Source organism: Oreochromis niloticus, linkage group LG11, assembly GCF_001858045.2.
Source record: "Oreochromis niloticus isolate F11D_XX linkage group LG11, O_niloticus_UMD_NMBU, whole genome shotgun sequence".
In the NCBI taxonomy this organism is placed as follows: Eukaryota; Metazoa; Chordata; class Actinopteri; order Cichliformes; family Cichlidae; genus Oreochromis; species Oreochromis niloticus.
The window spans coordinates 10,706,977-10,726,650 of NC_031976.2; the positions used below are offsets into that span (position 1 = coordinate 10,706,977).

The following is a 19,674-nucleotide window of genomic DNA, read 5'->3' on the forward strand; positions in this document are numbered from 1 at the left end:
TTGGCCCAGACTTCCCATCATACTAGACACCTCAGTTATAACTTAAAAGCGCAGTCTCTTCATGTGCTTTAGTACAGTCAAGGAGTTCTTTCATTTGCTTTGTTTCAGGGTGTCTTGTCATGTAATACTAATCGGCTCAAAAGCAAAGTGAAGTAATTGAGGCAGAGTAATGAATGTCCTGTACAAAAGCATATCCCATATTCATGTTTGTTATCTGACTCTCCCGCCTTCTCTTTCCCAGGGGAAGGAGGCCCACCTGACACTACATTCATTGAAGATGCAGTCCTAGAACTACTAAAGACTCGCCGCATCCTCAAGTGCTCTTATCCTTATGGGTTCTTTCTGGAGCCCAAAAGCACAAAGAAAGAGATCTACGAGCTTATGCAGGTTTCAGGCTTACTTAGTGAGAGGAAAGACAAATGTTCACAGTGGTCTAGGCCATTAGATATGTGAGACTAAAGCTTTCTACTGCATGATTCTCACAATCTTCCCCAGTTATATCTGCACATCTCAGCTTTTAGTTAAACATCTAGTGCTGTATAATTTATGATCATCCATATAGATACAGGATGTACTTTCCTGCTAGTTTTTATAATGTGGCCTTTCAGATGCTGGAGAACGAATCGGCACGACTCCCATAGGTCTTACAATTCCTTAAACGCCTGTAAAAGTAATAGTTTTTTTACGTAGATACATAAACAGCTGCCCCACAAGTACATTTGTTAAATTGAAACTTGAAATCCTGCATTTGTACACTGTGATTGCTAAGTCACCTGTCTTTCTGCCCCCAGACGGACTTGGAGATGGTGACTGAGGACTTGGCACAAAAGGTTAACAGGCCTTACCTGCGAACACCACGCCACAAGATCATCCGTGCGGCTTGTCTGGTACAACAGAAGAGGCAAGAGTTTTTGGCCTCAGTAGCCAGGGGAGTGGCCCCCAATGACTCACCTGAAGCCCCAAGGCGAAGGTAGCATACAGACCAGTACCTAACTTTGTTAAAATAACACATTTTACATTTTTTTTTTATTTTGAGAGCCAATTCCTGTGTGATTTCAGCTATCACAAGTTTGCCATTAATTTCTGTCTTTTGCAGTTTTGCTGGTGGAACGTGGGACTGGGAGTATTTAGGCTTTGCATCACCTGAGGTAAAAGCTGATTGGTTGGACAGTAAACTTGAACAAAATCCATTTGTCTTATTGTGTGTTGAGTGATTTAGCCGATGATGTTTTTTTATCTTGTCAGATGATTGGGTTATTTAAACAGATTACAGGTGCATAGTAAGAGTTGGTGATTCCCATTTGTTTTAGCAAAAATTAATTCACTTAAAGCTAACAAATGTAGCCAGATAATTGTGTTGGTCCAGGTTCACTTGCAGCTGCCTTTTACACTCACACCCACATATCATAATTGGTGCCACTGTTTCTAAACAAAACCAGCTTCTGACTTGTTCTGGTTGTTGCCGTTGCTCTGAAGTGCTTTGAAACCACATTTGGACTCATTATTAAACGTACGTGTACAAATTAGGAAGAAAAAGACATGTTAGTCCTAAAATGTTCATTTTTCTCAAAGGCACAGACTTCCTCTCTTGGTCACAAATAATTTTTGGATAACAAAGGTTTTTTTGTTTTTTGTTTTCCCCCTGTCGTTACTGTTCTTGAATGTAATAGTGGAGCCACTCCCAGATTTCAGCGTGCCATTGGAAGTTTAATTTTATTAATTAGGAATTTCTAATATTATGAACTGTCAGTGTTATTGATGCTGTGATGTTTACCCTATACAGTATAGTACAGTACAGCTATATTTGTAAAACATATATTATACATAATATTAATTTAATCAGTGCCCTTTCAACAAGTGCCTGTGATTTGTAATCCCACTTATTTCTGCTAATAGAGAGTACTTATTGTTTCAAGAAATTACTTTATTGCAGAAATATAAATCATAATTAGATATAATTATGTTGTGTAATTAATTATACGGTGTCATATAACATCTTTTAATAAAGTCAGTATGTATATTTAAATTATTTTAACATTTCTGGTGACGCAGAGATCGCCATGTAATTTAACACACTGGAGCAAGCCAGATGGTTCAGTGTTCCCTGTGCAACCGTCAGGAATGATGAAAAGCACAGTATGCTGGCAAACACCTAAGTAGGTTGCGCCTGATCATTACACATTAGTAACAGGTGTTTGTAGTTAACACTTAGAGTCGTAAAAGTGTCGACCACATAATGGTTTGATTATTGACCTGTCTTCTTTTTCTGCCCAGTGTGATGTATGCACTTGGTAATGGTGCATATGTCAGTACATTGCAGATACGACTACAGGTCTGTTATTGATTTTTCTAGACTGTGGCAGTTCTTAAACATACAGTTCTTTTTTTCAGAAGCGAATTTGCTCAGCTTAAGAGCACCATCACTCTTTTGGCTTAGGCTCGTGTAGCTTCTATCTGAAAATTCAAATCTCACCCCAAAATAAGCCTCTGGGGTTTCTGTGCAAATCCTATAACATTTCAAAGCTGGCAATGGCCAACAGACATTTTAAGGGGAGATGTTTTGACTTGTATCAGTAAATAAAGCACAAAATGAATTAAAGATGACTCAGTTACATTAAATATACCAGTAAGCCCTGTAAGTCACTTAGCCACATGCATTACAGTAGGACCCTCCGTAAATGGAATGTAAACACATTTATACATTTGCACTTTATTTACAATGACTAGTCAAAGTATGTGTGCTGAAAAAGATCTGTTGTCAGGAAAGAACCACAGAAAATATTATTATTATTCAAATCAGCCAAGAAACTAAACCAACAGATCTACTACAGTAACTTGTCTTCTGACATGATAGCAAAACTACATACAGCGGCTCTTGTTTTTCTATTCAGCATTTTGCTTCTTCTAAGATGTGCCATTATTTTGTAGGAAGTCAGGTGCCACATGCCATGATACTTATCTTGTCTCTCATTGGTTGACAGTCTTAACAAGCTGGAGATCCCTGCATGCATTGATTTTGCTAACTACTAATTATCTCTGTCTATCTTTAATGTGCATCGATACTGTGCAATAACATTAATGATTATAATATATAGGCCAGCTGATGCAAGTATTCATGTTGCAAAAAAGATTAAATTGAACTTGACACATACTAATATAGACATACAGTAGATACTGATAGCAGATGCTGAACACCAAGCTTATTTTTTATTTGTTTTTGTTTTTTGCCTGCTGGTTAAAACCTTCTCTCTCAGTCAGTGTCAGTAGTTGGTAACACCATAGTAACAAAGCCAGATGACACTGCCTCACACACTTACATATGTCTCCTCCATGCTTCTTATAAAACCTGCATCACTTCATAGTGGGTTATATTTAGCACGGTGGAAGCATGAAAGAGCTTTTGCTTTTGATGATATTTGTATGTTACTCAGTGACTCTGGCAGTTGAGATGATTGAATAAAGAATGCAGAGGTACTGATATGTTGATTTGGTGTATGTAGCCTTTTTCATGAGAGCGGTCTTGCATTTATCAGTACTTTAAGAGGGATAACAGCACTGGAGTTTTCATTCATTTGGCACTTGACTACGCATGAGTGCTATCTCACAGTTTTAAATCTATGACTTTGACTTTGCAGGAATTCCATTTCAAAAATGTTAGCTTGAGTTGATTTAGATAACAGACAAATTCACTGCTTTTCCCTTTGAAGAGGTACACACCAATGAGCCAAACTTTTAAGACCACCCATCTTTTTGTGCAGTCAAAGTAGCTGTCACCCAGAAAAGCATAGACTCCATATGGCCTCAAAATAAGACCTGTGTGCTGGGATAAACAGGAACTATTTTCCTTTGCCATGTTTTTTTCCCCCATGGTAATCTGACCAAAGTTTCAAGTACTGAGGTCAGCTGATGTGCAAATAATACCTGTTAACCAAAGGTTCAGGTGTCAAACTGCTCTACACCCTCCTTATCAGATATTTTTCTCATGAGTATAGAGGCACACCCACATAATGTTCATCTTGTGTTTGTAAGACATAGCTAATCAAGAAGGTTGGTTTAAAGGGAAGGTGAGTGGTTTCAGTTAGTGCATGAATCAAAGACCTACATGTAGTCCCCCCCACCCCCCCCACACACAGTTATTAACTTCAAACCTGCTAGGATCAGTTTCCTTGTACAAATCTCCTTCATTGCATTTTTAAAGTAACGATTTTTCTTATATTTTAAGGAGTACGCAGAGTTCCAGTACAGACGGCGGCATAGGCAGAGGCGGCGAGGCGACATGTCCAGTCTCCGTAGCAACACACCTGACCCTGACGACCTCAGCGACAGCACTTTAGGTACTTCACTTTATACAGGGTTTCTCTCAGATTTCTATTTCTGTTGTGATGGCTATCTCACATCATGATATTAAATTTTTCTCCCTTGTCACAGCTTGTTATTTGCATAGCTTAAGTTACCAGGTGAATTTATCGTGTGATGCATCTGAATGTTGTGAACGCAAAGTCTTTGGGTTCTAGTTGGTCTGATTTTTTTGATTGGGTCCAAACGCCTGAGACTATAACAACTATCTGGTACGCAGAAAGTGCGCAGATTTAGACACCTCAAGGTTTCCAGTGTTTACAAAAGATTTTGATTGTTTATGTATAAAAGATAAGATAAGTTTTCTTGTAAAGTTTAGAAAGTTCCCTTGAGTTGTTTTTCTTTTATCAAAGCAGGGTTCGATGGCCCTCAGGTAGATTTGATCGACTGTTCAGCTAAATTAACTTAAATTGGTCATCTCTTATAATCACAGCTGCTTCAGGCTCTCAGCAAAGAAAAAATTGCTTAGAGAATAATAGATCAGAATAATAGATCAAAACTGCATCTTAATTAAAATAGAACGTCAAAATTCTTATTCTTGGAAAAAAAATGAGACCTTCTCTGTTTCTAATCATGGATAAATGTTTCTAATAGTGCAGTGTGACTGTGAAACACTTAGTGAAAAAATATTTATATATTCATTAAAAGTGTGATTAATTAAGCTCAAGCCTACATTTGCTATCAGTCTAATTGGAATACATCCTGAAATGGCACACTGACTCCAGCATGGAAAAAACAAAAACCCAACAGATGGATGGAATGGGTCAAAAGTGCAATTTGTAATGGCTGGTATGAAGCATTTAAGGTGTAATGATCTTTTGAGTAGAAAACTATTTAAAGATAGATATAGGGAAGTACTGTGTACATGTGATAGGACGTTTTATAGAAGTCAGTTCCAGAAATGAGAGTTATAAGAATTATTCTAATCTGAAACTGTTCTGGTAGGAAATTAATAAACTGAGAACTAGATACTGCAGAAAAGACCTATTGAAGTTCATCTTAGCGATGGTGTGGTTTGAAAGTATAGAATGAGATTAAATGAGAGCTAGATTTTCTTGATTTGTTCTCAGGAAATCACATCGTGATTAACTTTGATTTTTGTTTCTTTTATTAGTGACGCATGTGATTCAAAGGATGAGTTGACTAGAAGCATGAATCATGATGTTTGTTTTCCATGTCTGAATTTTGATGTTACAAAGAAGTGAAAAACACTGTAGACAAGTTACAGTTAAAGCACTAGGTGTGGAAGAAATGCCAAAGAAAGTATTAAAGTCTCTGTTACTATTAAAGACACATTTCTGTTGCTTTATAATTTGTTTTAAGGGTAGTCAGTCACAGTCTTATTAACTTTGAATTAATCCATCAGAATTGCATAAGAGCAGGTGCAGGTTTGCGGAGCCCCACCATCTTGAATACAGTGGCTGATGTTTTCGTTATCTCTTTCTCGTCCTTCACTACTGCTTTCTGTCCCCTGTCATTTCCACCTTATCATCATCCTCCTTATATCAAGTCTCATTTTCTTGCACTCAAGTTAGGGCTCTAGCTCTGTGTGGGTTAAGAATGTCTAACTTTAAAGAACTGTCTGTTTAAACATCTAGCAACGTTTTGACGTGTCAGTGGTTAAATGGTAAAGTTTCAAAGCTCTTCGGTGAATTCAGGCCCTACAATCTGTTCCAGATCTGTTTATTTTTTCCTGTTGTTGGAGTCATGGTTAATGCTCCAAAAATATTAAGATCCAGTCAGATGCTTCCCTGGCAGTATTGTGTTAAGTGGAGAAGAGTCTTAGCATCCACCTTTACCTAAACAAGCACACGTGCACTGCAATGATTCAGTTACATTATTTGTTTAGAAATATTGATTTTTACTAATTAGTTTTTCCAAAATAGAGCTTCTAGAAAAATTACACTTGCTTGAATTCAGTAAGCATTTCTAATCTTTTGTTTTTCTCCATCATTGTGGTACTTTTATCTAGGCTGCATGGACTGAAAACAATAGATAAAACTGGAGGGTAGCTAATAGGTTCTGTTTTGTCAGGAAAGAGGAATTGCTCACAGATACAGATACAGTTAGTGCAGTTCCTGGGGTTGTGACAGGTTGCTGTTCCTTCATCAGTGTGTTGACTAAACTCAAGATGATGTTACTAAATTGAATACTTAGCAGTAGATTAAACTGAGTAAATTGATTTATCCTGCATTGATTTAGTTCAATAACCAGGTTTGACTTTTTCTGTGTTCCTTTTTTTCCTATAAAGACACACAGGATGCTGGAAGTGGACGCAGACAAGGTCCTATGATGGTGAGTAAACATTTATCTCGAGCTCAAACAGTAATGTAGTTGAAATTATTCCTGAAGGCATTTTTGTCTTAGTACTGTGAATTATTAATATCGTCTTGATTCTTAGCTTTTTCATATTCTCTAGTTCACCAAATGTTCAGTTAATAAAAGAGTAATATGTGAAACTGAAACCTACAGGGTTTTCTTTTTCTTTTCTTTTTGGACTGGGGTTGGGGCATGAATGACTTGAAACATACTGAGTGATGGACTGCAGCGTTGTTGTGTGGTGGGACTTTATATATACACACAGAGAGTGAGTGGTAATGATAGTTTTGAAAATGTAAAACCTTAAAACCCACTGTGAAGCAGACTGCAACAAAGCAGCTATAAAGAAAAACTGTCTTTGCTTTCAGGTTTGTGTGTCAAAGTGTCAAAACTGCAGCAGCTGCTATTTTCCTTGCCTTGTCACTATCTCCATCTGCTGCTACTGTTAACTTTTTTAACAATAGGTGCTGCAGGTTATACTTAAAGTTAAGTTTGAAAACTGCTGATGCTCTACCTCATTGAATCCTTTTATTCTTGCAGGGTCTGGGTTCGCTGGATGACGATGACCCCAACATTCTTCTGGCTATTCAGCTGTCACTCCAGGACTCAGGGATGACCGGGAGTGTGTCCAGTCATGAAGTACTTGCCAACGAAGCCTCACTCGGCGCTATTGGCACCTCCCTGCCTTCGAGGCTTGAGCAGAGTGCTCCAGGCATCGAGGTCCCCCCCAGAGCTTCTCTAAGCAGCTCAGAACTGCTGGAGTTGGGAGATAACTTGGCGAAACTTGGCAACATCAGCAGCCAGTACTCGGCTGCCACCGGTGTTGCTATCCCTGTACAGCACGGTGACAGTCATCATCGGGCATACGGTGCTTCTGTGCCCATACCAGTGGGTCCCGGTGGCAGCAGCTCTTCAACAGGCCTCTTCTCTTCCACCGACACAACAGACTCAACCACATGTGGCAGCCACGACCCATCCTCATCCTCTGCATTAGCAGCAAACGCTAACCTGCTGGGCAATATCATGGCTTGGTTTCACGACATGAATCCTCAAGGTATCACTCTGGTACCCCCAACCTCCTGTGACAACGACTCAGTCCCGGGTTCACTCCATAGGGGCGAAGGAGAAGACGATGACAAGGTCGGGGTGGTCGTCTTCCCTGAAAACAGGAAGCCTCAGGAGGTGATGGCAGATGTGGGTTTCTGCTCTCAGAGGCTGAGTGAGATGGAGGAGAAGGAGTGCGCTGTCGCTGAGAGACCGACCCAGTTAGATCTAGTGGGGCTGGACACCATGCCGCTACCTTACATGGGAGCCCATGACGCAAGCGGAGGGCATGCTGAGCGCAGAGGCTCAAAGGTGTGCCATGTCGACACTCCGCGATGTGACTCTGTGTCCGATCAGCTGCCAAGCACCAGCTCATCTGAGTGGGAAGATCAAGTGCACTTGGTATGATCTCTCTAACTGAGATGGCAAAGAGCTTTTAGGGAAGGCCAAAAACCACTACAGATTGCAAAATGAAAAAAGAGGAGGAACATACGTGCTAGCTATTCAGGTGGAATGTAAACAGAGTGGGGAATGTGTCATACTTGACCGGAAAGTGGGGAAAGACATATATTCGGATTTAAGTGCAACAAGGTGTGTTTACTGTATTGTCAGCCTTCTGCAAAGAAAGTACTAAATAGAAGAGATCACAGTTAGTTACCAGTTTCAAGGGTGACTTATAAAACAAGTCTTGTACTAATAAAAATACAAATAAGTAGCGTTTCTTTTTTTTTCTTGTTTCTTTTTTTTAAAGATCAGATTTAGAGACTTAGGAGCTTTAGAAACTTTAGCCTACATAGTTATTTTCCACTGGACTAAAAGCCTACTGTATCAGTCTGGATCAGGTCTGATGTAATTCAACTGTACTTAGTGAGCAGATTAACAGTTTGCTCCAATATTCAATCGAAACAACGCTGGCTGAGATGGTTCTCGCTCCTGTCCAATTCTGCCTACTTCATGGGTGCCAAACACTGACTAGCAAAAGCACAGTTTGCAGTCACCAAGTGGATTCTCTAAAGCAAATTGTGCCTGCTTTTTACAATCTCAACCACTCAGCTAAACTTTAATGTGAAAGTGTTGAGCTATAATTTTCTTTGAGATTGCGGCTGATTGATACTCTGAAAATGTCACTGGCTAAAAGCTGTCGTGAGCCGTGTAGAACTGAGGCTTCAGACCTTAATGGATTTGTACTTCATGTGAAATATTCACATTGACAAAATTTTGATTAATTATTCAACTAGTTGGCCTCCTCAAAAACATTTCAAAATGGACTTGACAATGGTTATTACTCTCCGAGCCTCGATCGGAACACAGGCTGAATCAAAAAACAACGAATGCTGACGGGCCCGGAGGGACCGCTCGGCGTGATTCAGTTTGCACCTTTGTGACAGCATGTTCTGAATTCCATTGTAGCTTGTCTTAAATTAATGTTTTGAGTATTGCAGCCGAACGTGGAGCGCGACAGACTAAGTAGACAGTGAGAAGTCTGCTTCATGCGCTGCAGGGAAGGCTAGTGAAATCAGCCAGTCACATTCAGACTCTGGTAAATTAATTACTCACGCCCAAGTCACTGTAATTTATCTCTGGGTCCTGTTTTAAAAGTAATAAGCAAAGCCTTTCAGATCTCTGCAGATTTTCCGGACTGCAGGGTAATGCATGGGGAAAAAAAATAAAAAATCATGAATGTGTACAGCATCTCATCCACATGGGAAGTCCATGTCTTTGAAACGGTTCTCTCTCTGGAGTTGAGACACACAGTGCCTTTGTGTAAATCACCACGATTCACTTTTTCCTTTTTTCACACATTTTTTTCTGAGTGCTAATTAAAAAAAAAAATGACAGTGTAAACAAAAACAGAAACACCTGTTACCTTAAAGTCGTTTCTCTCACATTAACGTTGATAGTGTTCAGACATGTGCTCATCAAAAATGTTTGTAGCAAGAGGCTTTTTTGTTGGCTCTAGTGGTGATATGTTAATAGATGACACTGACTTTTTTTTTTACGATTTGGTGAAATACGTTGTAACGATGAAGTCACACTTTTAAACAACAACAACTTATTCGCAGATATTTTGAAGAAAGGTTTTATTTCTCTGGGTTTGTGCAGTAAGGCTTCTTGCCCTACACTTTGAAGTGTTTCCCGGGTTTAGCATCTAAAAATCACTGCGCTGATTTCAGAATAGGTTAACCTACTGTTCTGTATCGCTTGTGTGTGAGGAAAGTTGCAATATAAAGTAGGTATTTATTTGAAATAAAGAGAATTCATTTAAATAATGGATTGTGAGTAACCCATATGAACTAAAACACACTAGTCAGTGTCTTACCTTTAAGACGTGATTATGTTCTTGTACAGACTGATGTCTGGCTGAAGTAAATGACCTTTTTTTTCTCTCTCTGTCCCCTTGCAGATGTATAGAGCGACATTAAGTCTAAAGATAGTGATTGCTTTGATAAGTGTCTTGGAAGTAGTGCAGCTGTGGGTGCCATATGGTTAATGGAACTAACTTTGTCGGACTTGGTTAATGGAAGTGCGTTTATCAGAGGAGATAACATGCGTTGCCCTTTTTCTTTAGTAGTATGCTGTGCATGTAACGGGCACACTTTATACTGTCACCTCATATGTTCAGGTGATTTATTAAAAAAAAAAAAAAAAAGGTATATAACATTTTGTAACTCATTGAGATTTTCTATTGTAAAGCAACTAATCCTTGAAATGCTATTTGCACTTTCATAGTTTATACTTGATACATTCCCTCTTTATATGAAAAGTGTTTGGTGTGTGATGCCAATAAACTATGTGTTGAGTTTTACTCTGTGGTTGTTTCATTTGTAATAGTCATTTATGACAAAGAAATATTGCAGATGGTTTTATTTTCATAACGCTGACAGATTCTTTTATTGGGTTTTCATTCAAAATTAAACTTTTATATAATCTTTCATTTAACAAGTAGCTAAGTGACTAGTTTGTGAGTTAAAGAGTAAGTTTTAGAAACAAATATTCAGTACATGATGTTCTATGTAAAATCTGCAACAGGGCAGTATGTAAATCTGAACTCCTGGGGGGGGGGAGATAAACAAGTAAACATCCATAAAGCAGATTGCAGTGCATAACACATGACAATCATAGGCAAACTTGAATATACTGACAGATGTCTGGAGCCTTATTCAATATGAATCATGGGCTCAGTTTCCCAGATATGGCTTAAGCCTAGACTTGGACCAAAAAAAGTTTTTCTGTGGAGATCTTCAGTGTTTTTGCTTTTATTCTAAGCTGGGCTTAAGCCATGTCTGGGAGACTGGCTGTCTGTGTTTACCAAACTCAAAGAATTGATTGCATGTGTGCAAGAAGAGTATCTTTAGGGGAAATCCTGCCATGGAGTTTAAGTGTCAGCGGCAGAGGCCGATGAGCTGCAGCAAGAAGAGGAACAGGGTGACGATGTCCAAATAGAGGTTGAGCGCAGCAAAGATGTACTCCTCGGGAGAGACTTGATACTTTCTGTGTTTTCCACCCAGGATCATCTGAGTGTCAAACACCAAGTACTGCGGAGAGACGGACAGAAAATGAGATGCTTCAGCACTGATGTGTGAATCGAGAACGAGAACTGGTCTGCGAGAAAGCGCAGGCACTATTTCCTATTTCTGAGAGATGGGACAGTGCAGATAAACAGGCCACATAAATAATCCGGGAGTCAGACTTGTGCAGCTGAAAATAAGTTGTGACTTGCTGCTGACAGCCTGTTCAGCTCTGTGTGCAGCCGCAGTTTGTTCCACCGGCTGACGAGATGGGTCACAACATTTGCTGCGAATGCCAAAGGCACACAGAGAGGTGGCTGTGAAAAGGAAGCTCACTGCTGTTAAGTGGTGCATAATTGAAATTAAAGGGCACAGGGGCATCAAAGTCGCTCTCTTTTCACTAACAACTGTGACAAACACTGGTATCAGGCTGCCTCGCCCTGGGATCGCGTGTTGCATCATATACACTCACTTGACAATAAGCCCTCTTTGATGGTGGTTTCGTTTTATTTCCATTGGGGATTTTAATTCTGTTTTTGATACCAAAATGAAAAAAAAGTGCTGCGGAAAAGAACTTTCCGTTACCAAAGTGTACTTACTAAAGAAAACAGCAGGGTTCCCAGGCAGGCATATACGATGTAAACATACTGCAAAAGAATCACACACACAGGAGAGGCATTCAGTGACACAAATTTAAAACAAAACATTTTTATTCTAGTGTGCTGTGCTGCTTGTTTGCTGTAGGCAGTAATTAAGCCAGAAACTTTTTTTTTTTTTTTTGGTCATTCTGGCTGTTTTGTTTGGTTTGCAGGGTACAGGCAGTATTCTTAACAAAGAAAGAAAAAGTCCAACTATAACCTAAAATCTGCAGAATGCTTATTTATACCCGCTGGCAACACTAACAGCCGACGCAGTGAACGCCAGTGTACATTTAAATCCTGAGAGGTTTGAGTTTACGCTCTTTTCTGTATAGTCTGCTCAGCACATGGGCCTGTACTTTCTAGGACCAAAGACTCTGAGGCTGTACATACAGTCTGTCAGCAATTCATTTAAAACCTGTTCCCACTGCAAACACACTGGTTAACAAAGAAGCTCTTTAATTTACCTGTGATCGGAGGATTGCACAGAGGAGGGCGAATGAAAAGAGGGTCCAGGTAAACACCCACAGGCACCCACTTGCTGTGGTGAAGTCCCACTGATGCCGCAAAGGAGGGATAGGAAATGAGAAAGTTAATGTGACAAACCCCAACATCTCTCGTTTGTACTCATCATTCTCGTAAAAGCCAGGACACTGAAGGTTGTCCTCATTGCAGCTGTGCTCTGTGGTAGCTACAGATTGCAGTCGAGACTCAAGAAAATCAAGACAGTTCTGGTTATAATAAGTGAGGATAAATAATCAACAGGCACTGAGCAGGGGGATTGGAGGTGGCCTATTGGCCTGCGTGCCCTTTATTTAGTTTTTCCCAGACTGGCATAAAAAAGATGGCAGTTGCTACAGGAGAATCACTAGCACTGATCACCTGAGGAGCTATGGGCTGCAGACGCAGTGTCAATGCATCACAGTGACAGAGATTAAAAAGCTCTGTGAACATTGTGAACTGCAGAGCGAGAGGTGCTGGAAATGGCAAGATGAAAGCGAAGTCATAAAAAATAAACTACAAGTGTTTGCGGCGGCGGACGCTCGCTCAGCCCATAAAACTATATTACGGGCTTAGGGGTACGCTTCCCTCTATATGTCGGCTATTTAAACCTGACCTGCGTACCTTCCTCCCGCTGATTAATAACGAGCAGAGAGAATTAAGCACCAGATATATTCTTAGTATGATTATCAGACAGCTGCTTGCTTGTTCCATCCACTGTGAGCGAAAATATAAATGTCTCCGGCTCCTTCAGATACAATAAGTGGCAAAGTGTGTGAAATGCCAACCACCATTTAGCAGCAATTAAAAGAGGCTCTAAATGCAATCTGAATGTAGCTGACATCTTCCCTACTGGCTGTGTGATTGCTTTTGTTCAGAATATGAGGCGTTTATTGAAGCAGCATGCCGAGCTATCAATGAAGTGATTCTCAAAAGGTCTCCTAACTTGCTCCAGCTAATAAAACGCTGCAAGTTGTAATGAAACTTTTAAATGCCATGTGCACAAGCATAAGCTATAAGATATATTTTGAGAGCGGCATCTCAGAAGATGAGCATGATCAAATAAAGAATAAAAAATCCTCATCAAGCAAGACTTCTTTGGGATTCGTTGGGATGCTTATTATAGAATTTTAGGTGAAGTTTTTGGTCATTTTTTTAGGGTTTCAATCACAAAGTTGGGACATTTTGCTTGATAAAAAGCCTATTTGCTTCTTTTTTTTTCACAATTCATGAAAGGAGGCAGACTGAAAAGGACGAGGGCTGACTTAGCCAATAAAGAATTCTATATGGCGAGAGTTATCTCAGCCACACGGGGGCTTAACCCTGTGGACGCAGGGAATTAACCCAACTTACAAATACACTGATCGCAGCAGCAATCTTAGTTTTGTCAGGACAGCAAACTTATCTGACTTTGAAAGCTCTGCAGGTGAAAACCTGTCCAGCAGCTGAGCTTTACACGTTCCCTCTGACTGCACAGGAAACACAGCTGAGTGTATGGACATTTACCACTGACTGCATAGCTAAGGCGCCGCGTTTTATGAAATTTCACTTTTGGCTGCACTGCAAACTGAGCTCGGAGGGTGTGACAGATCTTACCTTTGACTGCATGGCGAACAGGCTCAGGGAGAGGGACACAAGTGCTGTTGCCCCAACAGCCCACATGACTGCTTCAGCATCAAAAGACCTGCAGACAGAAATATCAAACAGTGCAGTAAGAGCTGAATCATGTCTATCTTAGGGTGGATGAAACAGCAGGGTTCTGGTCTATCCTAAAGGAAAGTATTATTTTCTTATAAGAATTTTTTTTTCTCGAAATATGCATTTAACTTTGAGCACTGGACCCCCCCAACCCCACCCCACTGGACAAGTGTTGAATAATGCATTGCCTACATGCATTTCCTATCAGCTATAGCTTCAGTTATAGCAATATCCTATAAATATGATAATTTTAATGCATTATTGATAGTCAGGTCTCATCTGATGCCTTTTTCTGACAGAGTGACGTGCTGCTAAAAAAGAACCGTCTGAAAGATGGAGGGGAAAAAAAGGTAACTCGTGTTTACACAGGCACCGAGAAATACAGAGAAATTGGTTTTGAACTATTTGTGATGTGCTCAGATTTATCTTCAGCTGAAAAAAAACAGAAAATGTGATCCCATATGCCTTTTAATTTGGTAAACCAGCGCTGATAACATCTTATCTGGCATGATGGCTTCATTGCTGGCATCGAACACGCTATCAGATATGGATCAAATAGGATTATTATTGTGCAAATGAGTCTGCATCAGGTGGGGACTCATCTTTGTAAACAAACACTCACGCCGCCACAGATGCAAGCATCAGGCCCTCTGCAACAGTCTGAGGAAGACAGAGAGAAAGGCACACAGGCAGGGAGAGGGAGGGAGAGAGGGGAAGGGAAGGGAAGGGGGAGACAAATGGAAGTAAATACATGACAAAAAAAACTGTGAAATAGAGCAGGTGTGGTGGTGGTTTAATTTGATGCCTGGCTGGTACTGCCTCTACTCACAAACAGACCCAGGGCAATAAAATTGAGGGGGACTCGACGACGGAGACTGTCACAGCATGACAAGGCCACAATGAGGACTAGTACCACCGCCCTGTTTCACACACGATACAGAGTTTACAGGCATTAGCATATAATAGGAGAAACATTATGGATTCAGTGAGCGCATTATTTATGCACAGTGTCGCTGGCACGCTCTCTGACTCGGATTTATGTTAAGATGAGCTTGTGATTTACTTCCGTGGAGTCTCACGTGAAGCCCTTTCTCCAAACACGAAATCAAAAAATCTAAGAGAATGTTTTTGAACAACTTACATCATGGTGTAGGTGAACCAGTAGTTGTTCCATGCCCATTTCCTGAGTGTGTCCCTGTTTTTTTTTGTTTTTTGATAAGAAAAGGGAAGGGAGAAAGAGAGAAGTGTTTAATAGAGCCGCCATTTATTTGATAGAAGCAGTGGAATGATTTTATTAAATATTAACAGAGAGCAGTGCATTGTGCACATGGGAGCTGAATACAATTTATGAAAAGAAATTACTGTCGCAGTCTTCCACCACATCCATTATACCAAACACAAGGAGCTTTCAAACTACTGCAAGCACAAACATTAGGCGGACTATATACCACTTTGTTTCACCTCACAGACCTATGGTGATTTGAGAAGGGCCCCAATGCATGTTTAAATTTGTGCAGGGACGACTTAATACACTTGTTCTGCCTTGTGATGGTGGGCGATGACACAATTAAATGCCAGCAGATTACAATAAAGGTGGATCGATCGACATTTCTTCTTTTCTTTTTGGAACAAGAATGGCCTCGTGTGATTGTGTCTCACCAGTAAAGAAAAGCGCAGATGATCCCAACAGTCACTAGCAGCTGAATCATCAAGGTCAAGTAGACTTTCCTTATAAAACCTGTTCAGAAAACAGAAATACAGATCCAGAAACACAGAGAGAGGTGAGACAGACAGAAGAAAGACATGCGACAACAACAATCTGTCAGAGTGAAGCATTCAGGCGGGTAAGGCTGCATGCTGTTGCCAAAAATGACTCTGTTTTCACCAAACTTGCATTCCTCCCTCTCATTTAAAATGATTTGTGCTGTGTGGGAGGTGAAGAGCTGCGACAGGCTACGAGCAGAGATCACAGAACAATTTTCAATTCCAAATCAATTTTTCAAGAAAACACTGCAAAGCAAATGAGGGGAGTAAATATTGCTGATCCTCGTTCGGCTCTGACCGCGCAAACAGAAACGCTCATTTCTCTCGCCTCCTGTTTCTCCCTCTCTTTATTGATCTGCTTCCTTCGACCCTCACCTCTCCGTATGGCAGCGTCACTGAAGGCACTATCCTCTAAGCCGGGAGAGTACACGGGTGGAGACTGATCACACTGCTGGTTGTCTCCACCTGCTCCCGGGCCCACAGGATGGACCATGTTATCATAGGTGCCAGGAGGGGAGACCACTGCAACGCTGCCCTTCTCCACCTGGATCATTCAGACAGCAACAATACGGGAAGTTTAGATTCAAAACTTTAAAATGTTCTTGCAAATCATTAAAAAAAAGGCAGAATGATGTGATTAGCGGGCCTTAGTGTTCATTTTGAAGTAAGTTAATGGAATTAAACCAATAATCCATGTGTAATTAAATGTGTTAGCACACATTTAATTACACATCCCATGATCCCATCCCAACGATGGCATGATCAAAGGCTAGTTGCGTGTTGGATTTGGGCTCATTCTTTACGATAGCTGCATATTAAATCCTAAAATCAATGTGCAAAATGGTTTTCTCATACTGCTTAATTTAATTTTTTTTCCCTTTGAGGCTAACAAAAATGATTGTGAATTGCTACTAACGTCATAGCTCATCCCAGTATACGAACTCTGTCCATGGTCCCTGGGGCTGTACGGAGGGGGCTGAGGATATCCACCGTTTCTGTTGTCATAAGTCTGGTCCATTTGCCCAAAGGTCAGCAAATTTTATCAGACACAAAACTGCCAAGAGAAAAAGAATTATTAGACATACAAGGTAGTTAAGGTCACAAAGACATTCCTCTGGACAGTGTCAGTGCTTTCATCAGTGATGTTAAATTGGCACACGGGGCAATGTCAGAATGTCAGCATGAAACACATAAATGGGTGATTATGAAACCATGCATCACACAAATACAGGGCCCTCCATGACCGGCATCCATAAAAATGGCCTTAAAACTTAATATATTATAGGTGTATGTATATTTAATGGACAAATAGATTGCATTTATTGCATTGATCTCAGAGGAAATTTAGTTGTCATCCACAGACAGACAATAAACGCAAGGATTTAAAAAAAAAAATATATATGTATAGTGAGCACAAGGGAATAATAAATTCCCCCCCAAGTTCCCTAGTTCTGCATTAATCATGAAAGAAATTAAGTCATAACCAGCTGCTCAAAGATCAATGCTGCATGATGTAAAACTGCAGTAAAGCAGTGAGTACACATAGCAGTTTGACAGAAACAGCCGCTCCCTGCGTACATCCGTCTATTCATTATGGTTTAATGAATAACAATTTCCACTTCCTGTAATATCTGTAATTAGTAATGGCTTTTGCACTCGTGGCAGCAATAAATCATTTGCCAGATAAAAATCACATTTTGACTTTTCGTCTTTTTCAGCTCATCTCTCCAAACTGGAACTGGTGATGGACAAAACAAAGCCTAAAACTGTGTTTTCTAAGGCATGAAGTGGACTTTGTTTTTGTTGGCTTACGCGGGCTGAAAGTTTGGAACATTAAATCCAAGTTCTGACAAGATGACAACAGTTTTATAGTCTATAAAAAAGTGTCCAGCTGCTGTTTGACTCAGGTCTGTTCACAGAAATCAATCCTTACAACTCCAGCGAAGCTATTAAAATATGCCTTACCTCTGCTGTGACGACTGAGACCGCGCTCGGCTGCTCTTCCTGTAGCTTCGGTTTCCTTCAGGGCAAAGTCTACTTGCTATCAGCTGGTTCCCACAGAGACAGGACTTTTGCTGCAGGGGGAAAGGATGCATTCCTCATTAGTCCTAATGGGATATTAAGATGAAGTTCTGAAAGTGACATTAAAGCAATAAGGCTGGCACTTTGACAGAGTAAATTGGGATTTTACCTTCTGTATTCCACCTGCACTGATCCGCACTGGAATGAGTTTATACTGCTTGATTTCACATATTTAATAAAGGTTTTCCCTCATATTTCAGTATCCTGGAATGATAGATCATTAAGCTGCAGCATTTGAAAAGCCTGTAACATTTCAAACTGTATTACACAAAAAAGGCAAATGCAGGACAATGACACAGTGTGAGATCCGGTGAGGCGTATGGTCTTTCTGGTTTACCTTGGTTACTCATTGATAGCACCCTGCACACAGAAACCATCCAGTGACAAAGAGAGGACTGGACGATGTAGGACATCAATCCAGCCTATACAAAGGGATTATGGGTACTGAGTCACACTGAGAAAGAAGAGCTAAAGGCATACTGTGTGAAAATACAGAAAGTAATGTAGGTCAATACCATTTTTATGCTTTCCCATGAAGAACTGGCTCTCACATAGTTGTGTTTAAGACCATCTATTAATCAGAAAGCAATCCAGGATGGATCCATTTTTATATATACATGTATATAACAAATTTCCCACGTGTGGGACTAATAAAGGTTATCTTATCTTATCTTGTATGTATATGTATGTATGAAAAAAAACAACAACAAAACAGTAAAATATAATTTCCACTACTTAGCCTCGATTGGATTTGATTACAGTAAATTACTGTATTGATGTGATATTTAAAGCGATCACATACATGATGATTACAATTCAAATCTTAAAGAAAGCAAAAACAATTCAGCAGCCCTGTAGCTTTATTTGGATTTTAAACACAATTGCCTACCATAGCTGCATAATTACAGGTGTGTCTCTGAGTGACTGTACTTGTGTATAGATAAATAACAAAGCAAGAGCAAACAGTGCAAGTTTTTTTTCTCCTTTTTTTAAGCCAGATTGTCTCCCCCCTAACGTACAGAAATTATTTATACATTAAGCAAACACTGGGGGGCACTAGTCTCCCATGCTTCTGCTAATTGCAGTGATTTGGATGTGACTCTCCCCCTCTCCTCCCCCGCCCCGAAAACCCGTCTCACTCTGCCGCCTCACCCACCCAACCAGCAACATGAAATCCTCCAGAGAGCTTCCTTAAACCGGCTGCCTCTTCATTTTAACAGCTCGGATCAAATCCTTCATTTCTTTCACCTACATGTGATCTTTCTGTTCCTTATTACTAAAATAAAAGGAAACATTGTCCTTCCTGTGCAGCGACAAATAAAGAATAACATAAAACAAGAACAAAATCAATCATGTCTGAAGGCACAGCGACTTTTTTTCTCTCCCCAGCAAACAGAAGCTCTCGCTCTGTTCTCCACTGATTGGTGTGTCAGTCAACACAGACTAGGTTTACACTGCCTGCTCAAATCTGATGAGCTTGTTCTCACCTATTCATCAGATCTCGGTCGGATTTGAATGGGCGACACAACAAACACAGTCACATTTGAGCAGGCAGTTGAATTCCAGCCTGTGTTGACACACCAATCAGTGTGGAGCCCAGTGTGAGGCCACATTTAACACAGATCTGACTGCCTCAGCGCTGTCCAAACACAAGCAACACATGAGGCGGGAGCCACATGGATCAGAATGTGTGCAGAGCAGAGAGCTGTATCCAGATCATGATATGCAGAACGGAAGAAGAAATCTATCAATCCATCCATCCA

The 19,674-nt window shown here is 40.3% G+C and overlaps 2 protein-coding genes across 5 annotated transcripts in view; one reads left to right on the forward strand and one right to left on the reverse strand.

Annotated features, from left to right (window-relative positions):
* ankib1b (ankyrin repeat and IBR domain containing 1b) overlaps window positions 1–10,525 on the forward strand; it is a 33,580-nt gene extending 23,055 nt beyond the window's left edge. For all 4 annotated transcript variants that reach the window (XM_005450588.4, XM_013270390.3, XM_025911578.1 and 1 more), the window contains exons 15-20: window positions 242–387; window positions 792–970; window positions 1,097–1,148; window positions 4,223–4,334; window positions 6,608–6,651; window positions 7,216–10,525. In XM_005450588.4, the coding sequence (XP_005450645.1) occupies window positions 242–387; window positions 792–970; window positions 1,097–1,148; window positions 4,223–4,334; window positions 6,608–6,651; window positions 7,216–8,127 (1,445 nt within the window). In that variant the 3' untranslated portion in view covers window positions 8,128–10,525. The remainder of the gene's footprint in view (window positions 1–241; window positions 388–791; window positions 971–1,096; window positions 1,149–4,222; window positions 4,335–6,607; window positions 6,652–7,215) is intronic.
* A 279-nt stretch (window positions 10,526–10,804) lies between these two features.
* On the reverse strand, window positions 10,805–18,156 carry zgc:110410 (protein lifeguard 1). The gene is made up of 12 exons (XM_003443663.4): window positions 18,021–18,156; window positions 17,795–17,904; window positions 16,746–16,883; window positions 16,205–16,373; window positions 15,725–15,803; window positions 15,207–15,260; window positions 14,895–14,985; window positions 14,688–14,725; window positions 13,964–14,051; window positions 12,334–12,423; window positions 11,828–11,875; window positions 10,805–11,255 (listed from the first exon to the last, which is right to left on the reverse strand). Exons 3-12 carry the CDS (start codon window positions 16,845–16,847, stop codon window positions 11,103–11,105), a joined length of 912 nt encoding a protein of 303 aa, XP_003443711.1. The 5' UTR covers window positions 16,848–16,883; window positions 17,795–17,904; window positions 18,021–18,156; the 3' UTR covers window positions 10,805–11,102.
* Between the last annotated feature and the right edge of the window lie 1,518 nt (window positions 18,157–19,674).

Coding starts and splice junctions, on each gene's coding strand:
- zgc:110410 (XM_003443663.4), bottom strand. CDS start 16,847: ATGGACCAGACTTATGACAACAGAAACGGTGGATATCCTCAGCCCCCT. Junction 16,374..16,745: donor ATACTGGGATGAGCTATGAC/GTTAGTAGCAAT, acceptor TGAATGATCCAG/GTGGAGAAGGGCAGCGTTGC. Junction 14,726..14,894: donor TTATTGCCCTGGGTCTGTTT/GTGAGTAGAGGC, acceptor TGTCTTCCTCAG/ACTGTTGCAGAGGGCCTGAT.